Consider the following 15503-nt stretch of genomic DNA (forward strand, 5'->3'; position numbering starts at 1 on the left):
CTGTTTCCACCTTTTAAACTAAGTACAAACAAATATATTAGTATTAACAGTCCTTGAGAAAATTAAAATGTGTTTTAAAATATTAACCGTGTGTATCACATGGTTTTAAAGCTGCCAAAACATATAAGTTCACAGCGTCTAATGTGTATAATTAAAAATGTATTGTTCTTAATATAAATATTATAGTCTCTAAAATACAAAATGAAATTACTACCATCCAAATTGTAAATAAAGAAATAATGCAGTTGTTTATATTCAAAAGAATTAATGTGTTGTTAATGTTGTGTAAAGTACAGTTATCAGGAAAATGCCTTAATTATTTAACTTCCTAATCCAGATATTACAGATAATATCAAAATATATTTTTCTTGATTTTGTTTCAGGATGAATCATAGCCTCTTATCACTGCCTCTGTTAGTTCCAAATTTACAAAGAAGTTGAACTCCTAAACTGAAGAATAATCCACTGGAGCACCTCCCTTCCCCCTTTAATATTACGAAAGGCATTTAAACAAATGGAAGCACTTCATAGCCACATACATAATCCACAGTGCTTAGGGCTTGCTTTGTCTGCTGTGAGCTCCACGTGACACCAAAGGCGATCTCCTAAACAACTCCCGAGAACTAAGACATCTAATGTCTTTGCTGCCCAGCGTCCAGGTACTCATTACCAGTAACATAACACCCTGGTTTTCCTTTAGGTAAACCATCCCCCTCTCTATTCTCATGCTGTGTAATTTTAGTTGTGGGGAAACCCACTTCCAGACATGGGTCATGATGGCCTTAAGATGGATCAATGTCCCTATGACTCACCCAAAACCCCCGATGGTCATGGTGATTGTTTCAGAGAGAGGCACATTTAACCAATTAGAACCATCGAGACTCAGAAGACCTTTGCTGAGCCCTCTGAGAAAGACAAGGTTTTCCTTCCATCTGTGTGACCAAACCAGGAAAAAATCTCTCTCTCTTGAGGATGGGATCTCTCTTTCCTTAGAATGAGTGGTAGGTAGGAAAATGTGAGGTCTGGAAGCTTGGCAGCCATGTTGCTAAGAAAAGTAGACTGGAGATTCAGGGGGTGAGAGCGTTTCTAAGAGGTTGATGCATAGCACTGTGTGGACCCTTAAGTAGCAGACTGCCAGTAGCCAGCCTAAAGAGATGGAGAGACCTGAGCCCAGGGAACATGGTGTGAGCTTATGGATCAAGCTTCCCCTGAACCAGTCATAAGTCTGGAGTTTTTAGTTACTGAGTCACCACATTTAATGTTTAAATGAGTCTGAGTTGATTTTTCCATTACTTGCAACATACGGGGTCTTAATAAATACAGCCCATGTAGTTTAGACTAGATAGGAGCCTTTGGGTCTCAGAATTGTGTTCCCAGGAGCACCATGACTGGGAGTGCAATGGAAATAGACTAAGGGCAGGGTGTCAGCCAATAAGACAGACAGGTGATGGTCGGGTTTGGTGGTTCATCCCTGTAATCCCAGTACTTCGGAAGGCCGAGGTGGGTGGATCACTTGAGGTCAAGAGTTTGAGACCAGCCTGGCCAATATGGTGAAACTCCTTCTCTACTAAAAATACAAAAAGTATCCGGGCATGGTGGCACATGTCTGTAATCCCAGCTACTTGGGAGATTGAGGTGGGAGAAATGCTTAAACCCACCTCAATCTCCAACCAAAGTAGATTAGGCTACTACACTCCAACCTGGATAACAGACTGAGACTCTGTCAAAAAAAAAAAAAAGACAGGTGAGAAACTGAAGGATGGCTTCTGTGGTGATATCAAAGGTGAAAAGAAAAGAAGAGCCAGGAGACACAGGTTTGGAGTTAGGAAGAGGTTTTGCTGAGGCATCCCAGACAGATGTGCCTGAGTTAGCATCATTGTTTTTAAAACAATGGCTACACAGTAATCAAGTGTTTGGAAATTAGACGCTACCAGATTCTCACAGTCAGTTGATAAGGTAATATGAAAGGTTTTCTAATTAATAGAAGAAATTGGTTGTTAATAGACACTACAGTCTTTCTGTGGGTGCTTCTGTTCGACAAAGATAAAACAGATTTACTTTGAAAAAATAAGCAGGAAAGAGTGTCTATTTTCAGATTATTCTATTCAATGGATGTTAAAGAATGGAAAACCACTTTTAAATATGCACTATATTTATATTTGCCATTTCTGTGTCTCTCATTTAGTAAATTATAACTTTGTCAAACTTTACGAGTCACAGTTAAATGCTTAGTCTTGATTTTAATATTAGACCTGAGACTTTTTCCATGGGTTTGCTTTTTTCCAAAAATTATTGCTCTTAGTGAGTAAAATTAAAGGGAAATAGAATGAAGACTGTGGGACAGGGAAACATTTCTTTGTCTTATTAATATGAAAATGAATATTCTCTCTGTTTTCATTCTGAATTTAGGAAATCTGTTTTTTCTATATAATACCGAAATATTTGACAATTCATAAAAACATAGGCATTTACATTAAAATACAATCTTAAATAGAGCCCTGTAATTTTTACCAGGAATCTTGTAAAATATGATGAATATACATGCATGAATATTAAAACAAGAAAGACCACTCAACATTCAAATAGAAATGCAGCATTACATAAAATATAATAAATATCCAGGATATCAAATCCATAAATTGATCACTATTCTGAATTAGGTGCTTTTTTCCAGTTAAGACTTTTACTATATAATTTATTACAACCTTATGAGTTAAGCATGACTAATGTGAAAAGAGAATTCAATTAATCTGACTGCTGAAATAACACAATTTTTGATATTTTGCAGCTTATTTTAATCTATAACATTATTTTAGCAAGAAGTACACCTCCATATAACTAACTGCTAAATTGAATTCTCTTCTGTGTCCAAAAAAAAAAAAAAATAGTCAGTGTTAATAGTATGAAAAAAAAAAAGAAGTTAAACTTATTTATGAGATAATTTTACTGCCTTAGCTCTTGGGCTTTGTCAATAAATGTTTTAAGTTTTAATATAGATCATATAACTTAAATACTGTATTTACAAAATAGAAACATTTTCAACAAAATACTTTACAAAATACTGTCTTTACACATTTAAAGGGTGCTTTTCTTTACAATGTATGAAATTATATATTTTTTGCCTCTACTTTTCTCGTATGTTTCAGGATGCTCCCTGTAGTATCTCAGAGGTGGGTTTTTAACAGTGGAAACTGGTCTGTAATCAAAGTATGAATCTAAAGATGAAAGACAGCTATATACCTTATGGACCTTTTTCTAGATTCTCCCACTTTAAAGGCACTTAAAATAGAAATCATCCATTTTCTCATTACATATTAATTCTTTGTCACTAAACAGCTGCAACAAGTATTTTTTAGGGATATCGTATCACTTAAGAAGATTCTTTTTTTGATTACCTTTCTTTGGAAGTGCATGAAAAGATAAGTCAGCACCCACTGCTTATGTTAACTTTTCAACATCTTCTGTCTATGCCCAAACAGTATAATCTCTTCAATTAAAATACTGACAGAATAAATGAGATTCATGTTAACGTCTCCTTGTTGCTATTAGAGGTGTCTTTTAAAAATGACTAATGATCACCCACCACTATTCAGTCCTGTAACTAAGTTCCATATTCAAGGATCTTATCCTGAGTATGGCAGGCCTCCTGGCATGAGGAATCTTCCCTGTTATTTCTTGCTTAGGAAACAGATTATCTTCCTTATATGTCAATATATAGTCCCCAATTCACTAAAAGATGAATATAAACCTTTTTAATGTTAGAATTCCAAGAAATCCACATGATCAATGGGTTGATCTGGCAAAGGAAAATATGTCTATCAGGTAAAGGAAACTCTTAGAGAGATCCAGGGTTCTGGGGATTTCACCGTAAGAATCAACTTAACTAGTGCTGCACAGGGAGAGGCACCCTCTGCTTGCAATGCCATTGTATATTGCTGAGGCGTCTTGCCCAACGCTGGATGGAGTGGTTACTTGCACGTGTGGACATCAGTCATGCTTTCACACCTCCTGCAACGGACATAGCAGCACCAGATGAACTTACACTCACACCTCTCCACGTGCCTGACCACATGGGTGTTGTAGCCTCGGCCACAGCAGAGGAGGTTGCAGCCGTCTGCACCCTCTGACGTACGGTTACATTCTCTGCCTTGTGTCCCTGGGATTCCCAGTTTCTTATCTTCTACACAGTAGTTGGGAGATTTATTAACATAGAGCAGATCATCCTTGTGGATTGGTATTTTCTTCTGATCTTTTTCTCTCCTGCGCATTTTCCTCTTTATTTTGTCTGATATCTGGATACTGTTTTCATATTTATCCTTCAACAAATGGCCAATCTTTTCAAAAGAAGACATCGTTTTCCAGCATGTTTTCACAGCACAAGAGCCGGAAACTCCGTGGCAGCGACAGTCTACTGACATCAGCTTGGCGACAGCCTGAAACCAACAGTAATTGTGTTCAACTATCAATCATAAAGTGTTTTACTCAACAACAGAAGCATAGTTAATCTAATCACTTAATTTTCTGGGTCTGTTTTTTCTTGAATAAAAATGATGGTTTTGAAAATAAACAGTCTTTTAAACTGCGTAGGCTTCAAATGTTTCGTCCTTTGTTTTTTGTCCCAAATGTTTGTCCAAATTTCTTGACCATTCAGAGCAAACCTTTCCAAGTTGTACCTAAAGTAGTGGACCAGACTAATATTATTGGAGATTATCTGAGATAACAAAATGAAATTACTTCTATTTCTAATCCCTGGTCTAATTTTGAATGCTCATGCATGTCCGTATGTTCCTGATACAATTCAACTCCTCATTTATCAGATTTCAGCTCAGGGACCAGCAACATCAGCATCACTTGTGAGAAATGTAGGCTCTCAGGCCCCACTCCAGACCTGCAGAATCAAAATCTGTGCATTTTCACAAGATTGTCATTAAAATTTGAGAAGCACCAAGTAAGAAGTTACCCTCAGCTCTCATGGTGCATGGAAACATCATGGAACTTTACAAATAACGCTCAAAGTTCTCAGACTCTGATTTCATTGGTCTGGCCGGGGATGGAGTGTCCAAACGATGGTACGTTCACCAAGCTGCTGAGATTATTTTAATGGGGATCCAGGGATAAGGCCTATTGATTCAACGGGGAGTTCTCAAGTTTGAACACTAGAAAAGTCAGTTACATACAAAGGGAGGGGGAAGGTGGGGAACAATGCTATCTCCTGGTTCCAGGCCACATAAGAAACTATGACAAATCTGGTTTAGTTCGTAAGAAGGAGAAGGGGCTACAGTGTGGTGGCTCCACCTAACAGATTCTCCTTTTCTGGGAAATTAATTCAAAACATAGGTCCTATCCTTGATTAATCAGTAGCAGTATCCTAGCATGGAAAATAGTAAGGCGATAATGTTTATGTAAGTTTCCCAATTCTAAGTGCTAAGTTCAATTTAAACAGACCAAGAAATTAAATGAAACTACATATATTTGTAATAGCCCACTGCCTGGCACACACTAAGATCTCAATAAAAGCCCCTTTCTCTGAAAAAGAAGGTACAGTTAGAGTTGAGATAAACATTTCCAGTGAGGCTAGGGGTGCAAAAACAATATAGAGATTTCAAAAGTTTAGGGCTCTAATCTCTTACATAGCAGGCTAGCCAGCATAGCTTCCTTCAATCCCCAGATGATGGCAGAACAGATTAATAAATCATCAGGGCTAGCTGTAGAGTTGACGTTCTATCAACATACTGGGTAAACTGAAAGATGGATCCATCCATTCAATAACTTGGAAATTATGGATGTAATCTCACCAAAGAAAGGAAAAACCTCACAGTTTAAATTCCATTTATAGTTCTTATCAAAACTACAAAATTGACAGGGGTCTACACTTTGCTATTTTGTACCAAACCTGACATTTGCAGAATGTTATGTTTTCAAACAATGATAAAAAAATCTGAACTATCTAATGAGACAATATTACACACAAATAATATTTGCAACCTCAAATAAGAGCAATGCTTGATATTTGTGCAATGCTTGATATTTCTTAGTAGTGTTTAAAATCATAAACAGAATAATATTTAAATTATGTCCTTTATAGCATATGGCACATATGCTTTTTTTGAATTCACAAAACTAAGAAACTAATAGATGTATCTATTTCTTCTTAACCCAGGAAAAAGGTGTCCTGCGATTATATGACAGCAATTTATAAAGTATGTCACAGAAGCTTATTTGGTTAAATTTATGGCATTTCATATTCACAAAGCCCTCAATTCTTTAAAATACTTCCAGGCAAATAAATGTGATCTGCCTACCTTTGTTCAAATTTTAAGCTCCAGAGGTTATGAGAAAAAGAGAGCACAATTAGTGCTAGGTAATAACAAAACAAAATTGTCCAAAGAACACTAAAAACATAGCAATGTATGTTTACATGTTTGACCAGCCTTCTTTACAACCATCACTTAGTGATTTAAAGCTGTTTCTCCCCCTGGATCATGACTGAGGAGCCGACTTTTTCTTTTATTGGCCATTTCAGACACCATGTAAGATGCTGCCAATTTGCACAGCACAAGGGACAGAGTACATGCTCATCAAATGCTTATTGAATAATTGGTCCAGCTCACTTGAACAGTTTTATCTCATGCTCTGTTGGTAAACTCAATCAAGAGGGAGTAGTAAAAACCACTTCTTAAACAAGTGTCACTGCTAAGAGGTTAATGGTATCGTTTTGAGCTGGCTGGGCTCTCGCTTTCAATTCCCTCAGCTTTAACCCCGTCCAAAATAGTGTTATTCTACCAAAGCTACAATATCTATATCTATAAGCATATATATATATATATATAGCTATTCTGGAAAAGAAAGATAAATGATTTTCAGGGAAAAAATTATCAGTAACCTGACTTAAAATTTAAAAGATTATTCCCTCATAATACTCCAAGGAAAGAACTTGGACCACCTGGAATTAGAATAAAGCAATGTAATCACCACTCAGAACTGATGAAATGCAAAATTCAAGGGCAGTTAAACACGCACACATACACAAAGTTTAATTCTACAGAACTTAGTGCTTCTCAGAGCTCATTTTAATAAACATTTTACCTGATTTAGTTTTAGAGGAAGAAATCTGTTGCACATAGTAGGTAGGTAGTTAATAAGCAGGTACTTATGATTTAAATTTTACAGAAAAATAAAGTCTGGTTAAGACGTTTGTCTTACAGAAGGAGAGTTGGTGATAAATGACATAAAGTATTTATATGCAGCAGGATAATTTTAGTAGAATAGGAAAAGATAAAAGTAGAAAATGCAAGCATATTTAAGAAAATTGCATGAACATCCCCCAAAAAGTATATTCTGGAGATTTTCCTCTAGAATTCTTAATTAATGTTAAATAGCCATTCTGAATTGCAGCGATAGCACCATTATTTTCTGCTAACAGGAACATAAGAGAATAGCAAAGGAATGAGTGCTGTGTGGTTATGAGAAAATTCCTTTCTCTCCTCTAGTTGAGTTGTTAAGGTTTATAACGATATTAACAGAAGAATGTTTTGTTAACTATTGCAAACAGATGTGCACATTTTGGTGGAATATTTTTAAACTATGTCAGAGCAATCAGGAGGGTAACATTTAATCTACTGGGCTCCTTGTGTGAGTTTTGGTTTGATAAATTTCTAATGAAGTGAAATAGGAAAGATGCATCATTAATACTTAATGTAAACATAGAAACCACTTGAGAAGTGGTTTAAGAACTGATTGGTTCCATAATTTTGACTCAGAGGTAATGTGGCAGTTGGTGATTGTTTTTCAGTAAATTGCTTTGTCCAAATTTTACAAAAATGGCCAGAAAATTGTTGTGGAACGTTTTGTGACTTAACATTTCATTTTCTCAACTATCAGATGATTTAAGTTTTCATAAAAACTGCGACATGAGGTTGGATGGGTATACGTAGGATTCTTGTTCCTCTGACCCATTTTGCCCTTTCTGTCTAAAAATATATTTGAACCTACTGAAAAGCAAAACACTATGTGTTGGTCAACTACTTATAAATATTCTTGGAATAGGTCAATGAAAATTTGGGATTGAGCCCTTCCCACTTTGTTGAGTTACTCATCATAAAACAAATTATGGGGTAGGGAAACTTAAAAGTTTATGAGGTGGACATGGGAAGAATGGAAATATTTTAAGCACACCAAAAGAAATACCCATAAATATTCCAAGTCACATTATTCCCAGAAGTTCTGCCCCTGGAAGACATCACATCATTCTGTTAGCCAATCACCATTCAGGAACATTATTCTTGGAGTCATAACTTTAGGAATGGTGTCAGAAACCAAGTGGGAATCAGAGTATTTAAGGTTAGCGGTTAGAAAATCATCTATCCTGCTCACAGTACTACTAAGCGCCAGTACCCACATTTTTCTGAACGCTTTCCTACATTTTGAGTTTGGGATTTTGAGGCTAAAAAATTAACTCAATTGAATACAGACCTGAATTTTACTCAGAAGAATATGCCCATTAGATTAAAATTCTAATTGCCAATGTTGAAAAAATTGAGTTGATTGTTCTTCCATGTTAGGTAATAACCAGGAAACCTGTTTTTTGGTGTTTTTGTTTTGTTTCCCATCCACAGAAAGAAAAATACAAAACTATGTTGAATTATAATACCTCATGAGAAAATAAAAACAACAACAAAAACACCAGCATAGTACCTACCAAATAACCAGGTAAATGTTTTCTAATATTTTAAGATTTCATTTAAATGTGAAACAATGTGAACCAAAAATGAACAATGTGAAAAAAAAATTCAGTAGAGAAAACTCAGAGATTTATACAAAATGTACATATATGCATAGGTTGAATTGTTTTCAAGCTAGTTAGAATAATAACAAGAACCTAGGTGATGTTAGAAAATTATTTTTGCCAATAAAAGTGGATTAAAATTAATGCTGAATAAAAGGTATGCTTTTAATAAAGTCAGAATATAAATAATAATTTAAGATTAACATTAATGGTTACAGAGAGGAATATTACCTACCTAATTTGAAAAACACACAAGATAAAATAAAGCCAGATAGCTGCCGAATGCTACCAATAAAAGTACATTTATGTTTTTCGGTTATTTACAGGTCCCAAGATGATTTTATTTAAGAGAATCAATTATAACATGAGATTTTGTGTTTTGAATTTCTAGTTCATTAAAAATCCCTACCAAATTTCCTTAAAAAATGGCTAAAGAAGACTTAAGGTCTGTTAATAACAAGCATTCGTTTATTTGTTTTCTTGTTTTAAAATTATATTAATTTGAATAATCTTACCTCTAGTTTTGACTCCAGAGTTTTAAGAACATATGCTAATTAAATTTGACCTCTTTTAATTAGTATGCTAGAAATAATAAAAATTATTTTATTGGATAGTATTCAAATTGAGGCAACATCTCACTCATTTTTTTTTTTAATGTAAAATCTTAAGAGAAAGAGACGTGCATAACTATGGTGTTAGGCAAGAGTTATTTTGGTAAAATAAAATAACATTGTTAAAGAAAAATACGAAAAGCTTACGTGGCTGTTTACTGACATTCCTACTATTTTGCTATTTTGAATTAAATATTTAAATGGAATTAAAATTCAAATTTGAATTTGAAGTGTTACGGTGATGGTGATATATTTACTGACTTTTCTGTTTTTGTATTTGAAATTGACTAAGTAAAGATAACTGGTAGTGACTTGTAACTATTCTAAATGGGTTCCATTTATTCATTTTCCAAAAATGAAAAACAAATGCAACATATACTTTAAAGATTCCTAAGAGATATTGCAACTTGTTTTACTTATTTCAGAAGAATGTGGCAGATTGAAATGATTACTTTGGGACCTTTATAAGTTATTGAATATTTACAAGATTATATGATACGTACTAATATTCCTGTACTGAAAAAGTTTATTACAACATAGAAAATATATATTCGTATAAAAGATTTAGACTCTTTTAGAAAAGTCACTATGAATTGCCAACTAAGTTGTAGAACTCAAAATTTATTGTGTCAATATTCACTAATATGAATATGTATAAGTTAAATGTAGCTAAAGAATGATCCATTTTAAGAAAACTGTAAAAATGCAGAATTCAAAGACAGTAATTAAGTAGCAGTTCTTCAAAAGTGTCTCCTCTGTATCTTTAAGATACTTATATTATAAAATATCTATGTTTAGCATATCTATAGCTTCCTTATGCTTAGGTGTATTTATGAATTAGAAATGAACCTACATTGCTTTCTAATAAAATAACTATTTATCTTTTAAAAAACTTTCCTTTACAAAATATATTAGTTAAGCGTGTGTATTCCCTAAGAATGTTTGCTACAAAAAGCTAAGTACAAAACTCACAACGTGTTTAGGAGCCACTGCCCACTAAAAAGTAGATTTCAAAAAGTATAATAAAAATTTTAATTGGGGGAAATGAAATTTGATTCAGTCCTATAACAAAGGCATATGCTGTAGATCATATTCTGGCTCTGCAACTAAGGGGGTAGAACCAGCGAAGCCTATAGGCACTTGTGCATCTATTATATTATAATTAAAGTTTTAGGCATACGCAGTATACAACCACAAAGACATCCTATTACACGATTTAACTCATATCAGATAGAGAACCAAAATTGTGATTAGTACATATTCATGAAAGAGTGTATATATATATATATATATATATATATGTGTGTGTGTGTGTGTGTGTGTAAGTACACATATGTAAAATATATGCAAATGTGTGTGTACACACAAACACACACACGAACACATTCATTCTGAACAAAGCCTTCTATTCATCCTCTTACTAGAGAATAAATTTTTCTTTTTTTTTTTAAGAGAAGAAATATTTCAATTGCTTACCATGGATGCTTTAATGCATATGTATTTAGAAAAGAAGATTTTCTGTGTCTGTCGTCTTTTGAAAACAATATTAATTCTCAGCATCTCACTTGAAGGCTGCCAGTGTTAGGTTTTTAAGTCTTTTGGACAGATTCATCCAGATGTGCTATCCTAGTTATTTACCTAAAGCCACTGGATTTTGATTATTCCATTTTCTAATACATACCTGCCTTCCAGCTTCATTGTTATGTAGGTTCATGGCTAACAGTACTTTGTTTTCTTTGCCCGTGGTGTTTTTGATGGGGAAATCTAGGAACTTTCTGCTGAACCACATGCCGTACTGGACATCATCGGAGCAGCCCCCCCAGTGCCAGCCCTCACTTGCTGAGCCGCCGTTCTGCAAGGTGGCATCACAGGAACACTCTGTCATGTTGACTGCACTGCATGACCTGGTCACAGAATGCACCAGGCCTGCAGCCATCACGGCATAAATAAATGCTGTCTCTTTGGTGCCTAGAAAAAATATAAATGGCTAAATTAGAGAGCCAGGCAACTCTCTGTTTATGTTCAGAACAAAGCCTCCTACTCATCATCTTAACTAGACAAGTAATTTTCCAATTGCTTACAATGGATGCTTTAATAAGTACCTATTCAGAAAGGAAGATTTCCTCTTCTTCTAGTCTCTTAAAAAGCAACATTAATTTTCAGTATTCCACTTGAAGAGATTGTCATATATTGTATGATCATACGTTGTCCCTTTACCTTAAAATCATCTCTTTATTTTTAAAATGTAAACGTACGTTTTCACCCAGTTCAGTGCGTAGTTGACAGTCATAGCTCAGTGATGCATGTTGAATTAAAAATTCTTTGCATGGATACTATAAACGATAATACAACACCCAAAGAAAACCAGATTATTTTTCTTTTCAAATTTAAAATGTGCTCTCACAGAACACAAGCTGAACATTTTGGTGTGATTTTTGTTTGCATAAATAATACAAGTCAAAATGAAAATTAAAATTAAGGAAAGACCAAAGCAATTAGTAAATGATACAGTATACTTTCACATTAAAGATTAGTCTTACATTAACATGAAACAATTAAACATTTTATATAATACTAGCTAGTCCTCTTACCGTCTTAAAAGCAATGCAAAGTAAGATAATTAAAATGTCACGGGCAAAACAAAAGTTCTATTGAAAAAAAGTTGAACATTGAAAATCGTGCATTTAGCACTCCTGCAGTAGAGTTTGAGCTAAAATCTTTGAAAATTAAAGTCCATCAAAACACTAATAACACGGACTAGAAGGGAATCAGCAGGCAACTTTTTTTTTTTTTCTTTCCAGATGTTTAGTTTGGAGTAGAAAGAGTTTCATGCCCGTTGTCCAATAAACCTTTTCAACAGCTGATGCTTCTGCATTTCAGCAACTGCGAAGAACGCGTCTTTTTTTCTTTTTCTTTCTTTCTTTTTTTTCCCCCCTACGGGGGCCACGGCTCCTTCGGAAGGGCGTGCTGGCCAAAACGCAGCGGGGGAGGTGCGCGGCTCGGCGGGGGTGCGCGCAGGGACCGCGTGGAGAAGGGTCAAAGGCGGAGGGGGAACGGAAATGAACATGAAAAACGATAGCGCATCTATCAGCGCCCCAGTCCTAACTTTCTTTGGATCTGCTGATATTCCAGGAACAATCCTGGCTCCCTGTACCTTTATCCTACCAAGTATCTACGCACGTGGAAGTCGAATTTTGTTTTCCCGCAGCTTCCCGCGCCTCAAGAGTGAGCCGAGGAGGGAAGAGATAGGACAGAGAACCATGGAGCGCGCAAGTGGTCCCGCTCAGGTTAGCCACAGGTTGGGTGGTCGCTGACAGTCGCTTTAAAAATCACCATTACTCTGTCAACTCGGTGCTCCTAGGAGCCAATAAAGGTGGGGCTTCGCTGCAATTAGCCACTTGTCCAGGGCTTGGTGCGCAGCGGAGCTGGTTAAATCAAAGCAGATGCGGCAGCCGCATTCCCCGTGGCCGACATCATGTTTCTCCAGCTGGTCACCCATGTAGGGGGGCGCTACGGGGTCCGAGGGGGTCGGCGGGGTAGGAGAATTAGAGTTTTTTTTTTCAACTCTGGCGGGGCGCCGCAGGAAAGAGGAAGAGCTCCAGCCCCGAGCGCTCGGCTCTGGACCTGGGGAGTCACCTCCCTCCAGGCTCGCACCTGCCCCCCAGGTCTGGCCTCTGAAGCTCTCAATCCCCCTGCACTAAAGGGCCTCTTTTGGAACTCGGAGAACTACAGAGCCAAGTAGCACTATTTATTTGAAGGAACCGGTGGAGGAGTTGTCGCCTTCCGTCCCCCACCAACCCCTAAGGTCCCGGAACTCACCGCTGCTCAGCTCGTAGCCAAAGAGGGGGCTGGCGCCCGTAGGGGCGGTGGTGGAGGCCGCGGTGATCATGCAGTTCCATCTCTCGTGTCTGAACTGGCTCCTGCACTCCTGAATGCCCAGCCGGGCGCCCTCTCGGATGCTCGGCAGCAGGTACGGTTTCCTCTTGCACAGCTCCTTCTGGCGGTTGTTCAGCGGCAAGTTGGCACAGCCCAGCTTCTCCGGAATCCCGAAGGAGGCAATGCCCAACCACCTGTAAGACACCGCCGCCCGTAGCGTAAGCCTCTCCCCAGTCCCAGATGTTTTCCGAAAAATTACGTCAACTCCTCCGAGGGTCCAGGCCCTTCTCCCTCAGCCTCAGTTGACAGTTCCCCGGGATTGGGCACCCCTTTTGCCATCTACCCGATGCGTCCCTGCCACCTCCATACTCACATCCAGTTTCCTTGGGCTCCGCAGGGGAACAGCACGAGCAGGGCTGCCCACAGCGCGCACAGGCGGGCCAGTCCCAGGAGCGCCGCCCTGCCCATGACCCCCGCATCAAGTCCCCCAGCCCAGCCGCTCCTCTTTTGCCCTCCCTCCCCAGAGGCCTTTCGGGTCGGAGGTCAGTTGCCCGGCTCCAAGTTGTCCCTCGCCCTCTTCCTCCTTGCATACAATATTAAAAGGCTAGCGGTGTTAGGGGCTCTCAGCAGCTTCCCCCTCGTTTGCAACGAGCAGTACGAGAGGTGGAGAGAGCAGCTTCGGCCCCTCTCCCGCGCAGAGGTGGAGATACACAGGAGATGAGGGAGCGCCCCTAGCATTCCTAGGTGAGAAACTTCTGTTGATGTATCAGCCTCTCCATCGCCCCGGGTCTCTCCTCCCATCCCCTCCCCCTGGCCGCGCCTGGCGCCTGATTGGCTGAGCAGCGGCCCCGCATCTCATCATCTCGGGACCTCAGGCTCTCATTGGTGGAGAGCGGCTCCGAGGGGGGCGCGCCCGGCCTCCGGGACAGCGTGTCCAGACCTGGGTGTGTCATGACCTTTCCTGCTGTCACAGTCTCCTTGGAGTGGGTCGCCGTGGGGTTGATTCAGCCCGAAGACTGACAGGGCGCTTCTATCTGAGGAACCTTGGGGGAAGGCGTGGGTTGGTGAGTCCCACGCATCCCACCAACATCTGGGTTACCCTCTGGGTGTAGTGGCTGGAAAATGTCACTGTCCTTCTTTTTTTTCTTCTCCTTCACCTCACAGGAGAATAATCTTTCTGAGTCAGAGTTGGTACCAAACAAATTGACCTTCCAGTCCCCTGCTTGAGGTCCCACTGTCAGGAGACTTTGGAGAATGGATGAAGTGCTGTCAGGCTTACAGTCACCGTCATTTATGCATGCATTTATTTTGAGCAAAAGAGAAGATTCCAGCCTAGCATCTCATCTGCCATATTTAAATCGTGCTCTGTGATTTCCTTTTCCCTGTTTGTCTTATTTCCTGCAGTCCCTGAGAACGCTGTAGGTCCTCTGCAGAAGACAGGGACAAAGAAAGTGAGAGCTGTCTGGAGAGGTCTAGAGTACATGAGAGATGTACTCTGACCTTTTTCTTCAGTTCCATACGGTTTTCATGGAGACCTTGGGCAGGGCTACACATTGAAGACGCATTTTTTAAAACGTACTTATTAAACACCTGCTGTGTGCCTAGTCTTGTGGGAATTCATAAAAACAAGATCTTTTTCAGCTGTGCAAATCAACCACAAACAAGTGTAAAGGAAAATAATTTTAGATTATCAGTAAGAGAGATTAAAGAATCTAGCAGGGTACTCCATGGAGCTGAAGATGGTTCAGAAGCAGGAAGTGTTCCAGTGACTGGCAGACTTGGAAGGTTAGTTAATCAATGCTTTGTAGGATGGAAGGTCTCTGAGAGCTATCTAAAGGCGAGTGGAACATGTTTAGCTGTTATCAGAAAAGCCCGCCTCACCTAATTAGACACAAGAGGTGTTTCTAAGAAGCATCATCTGTCCTCAGAGATCTTCTGAAGTGCTGATAAATTCTCATGGTGGATGCATCAGCTCAGTGGGTGCCCAAAGCCAAATTACTTAAATAAAGGATTTGGGGTCAGGTGCGGTGGCTCACACCTGTAATCCCAGCACTTTTGGATGCCAAGGAGGGTGGGTCACCTGATATTAGGAGTTCAAGGCCAACCTAGCCAACATGGTAAAACCCTGTCCCTACTAAAAATACCAAATTAATTGGGCATGGTGGTGCATGTCTGTAATCCCAGCTACCTAAGAGGCAGAGTCAGGAGAATTGCTTGAACCCAAGAGGTGG

General features: G+C 38.6%; 1 protein-coding gene across 1 annotated transcript; it reads right to left on the reverse strand.

Annotated features, from left to right (window-relative positions):
• Positions 1 to 2088: 2088 nt before the first annotated feature.
• Positions 2089 to 14032, reverse strand: WNT16 (Wnt family member 16). The gene is made up of 4 exons (XM_002752073.6): positions 13646 to 14032; positions 13216 to 13466; positions 11078 to 11364; positions 2089 to 4433 (listed from the first exon to the last, which is right to left on the reverse strand). Exons 1-4 carry the CDS (start codon positions 13738 to 13740, stop codon positions 3969 to 3971), a joined length of 1098 nt encoding a protein of 365 aa, XP_002752119.3. The 5' UTR covers positions 13741 to 14032; the 3' UTR covers positions 2089 to 3968.
• Positions 14033 to 15503: the final 1471 nt, after the last annotated feature.

The sequence above is a fragment of the Callithrix jacchus genome, chromosome 11 (genome assembly GCF_049354715.1).
Source record: "Callithrix jacchus isolate 240 chromosome 11, calJac240_pri, whole genome shotgun sequence".
NCBI classification, from domain to species: Eukaryota; Metazoa; Chordata; class Mammalia; order Primates; family Cebidae; genus Callithrix; species Callithrix jacchus.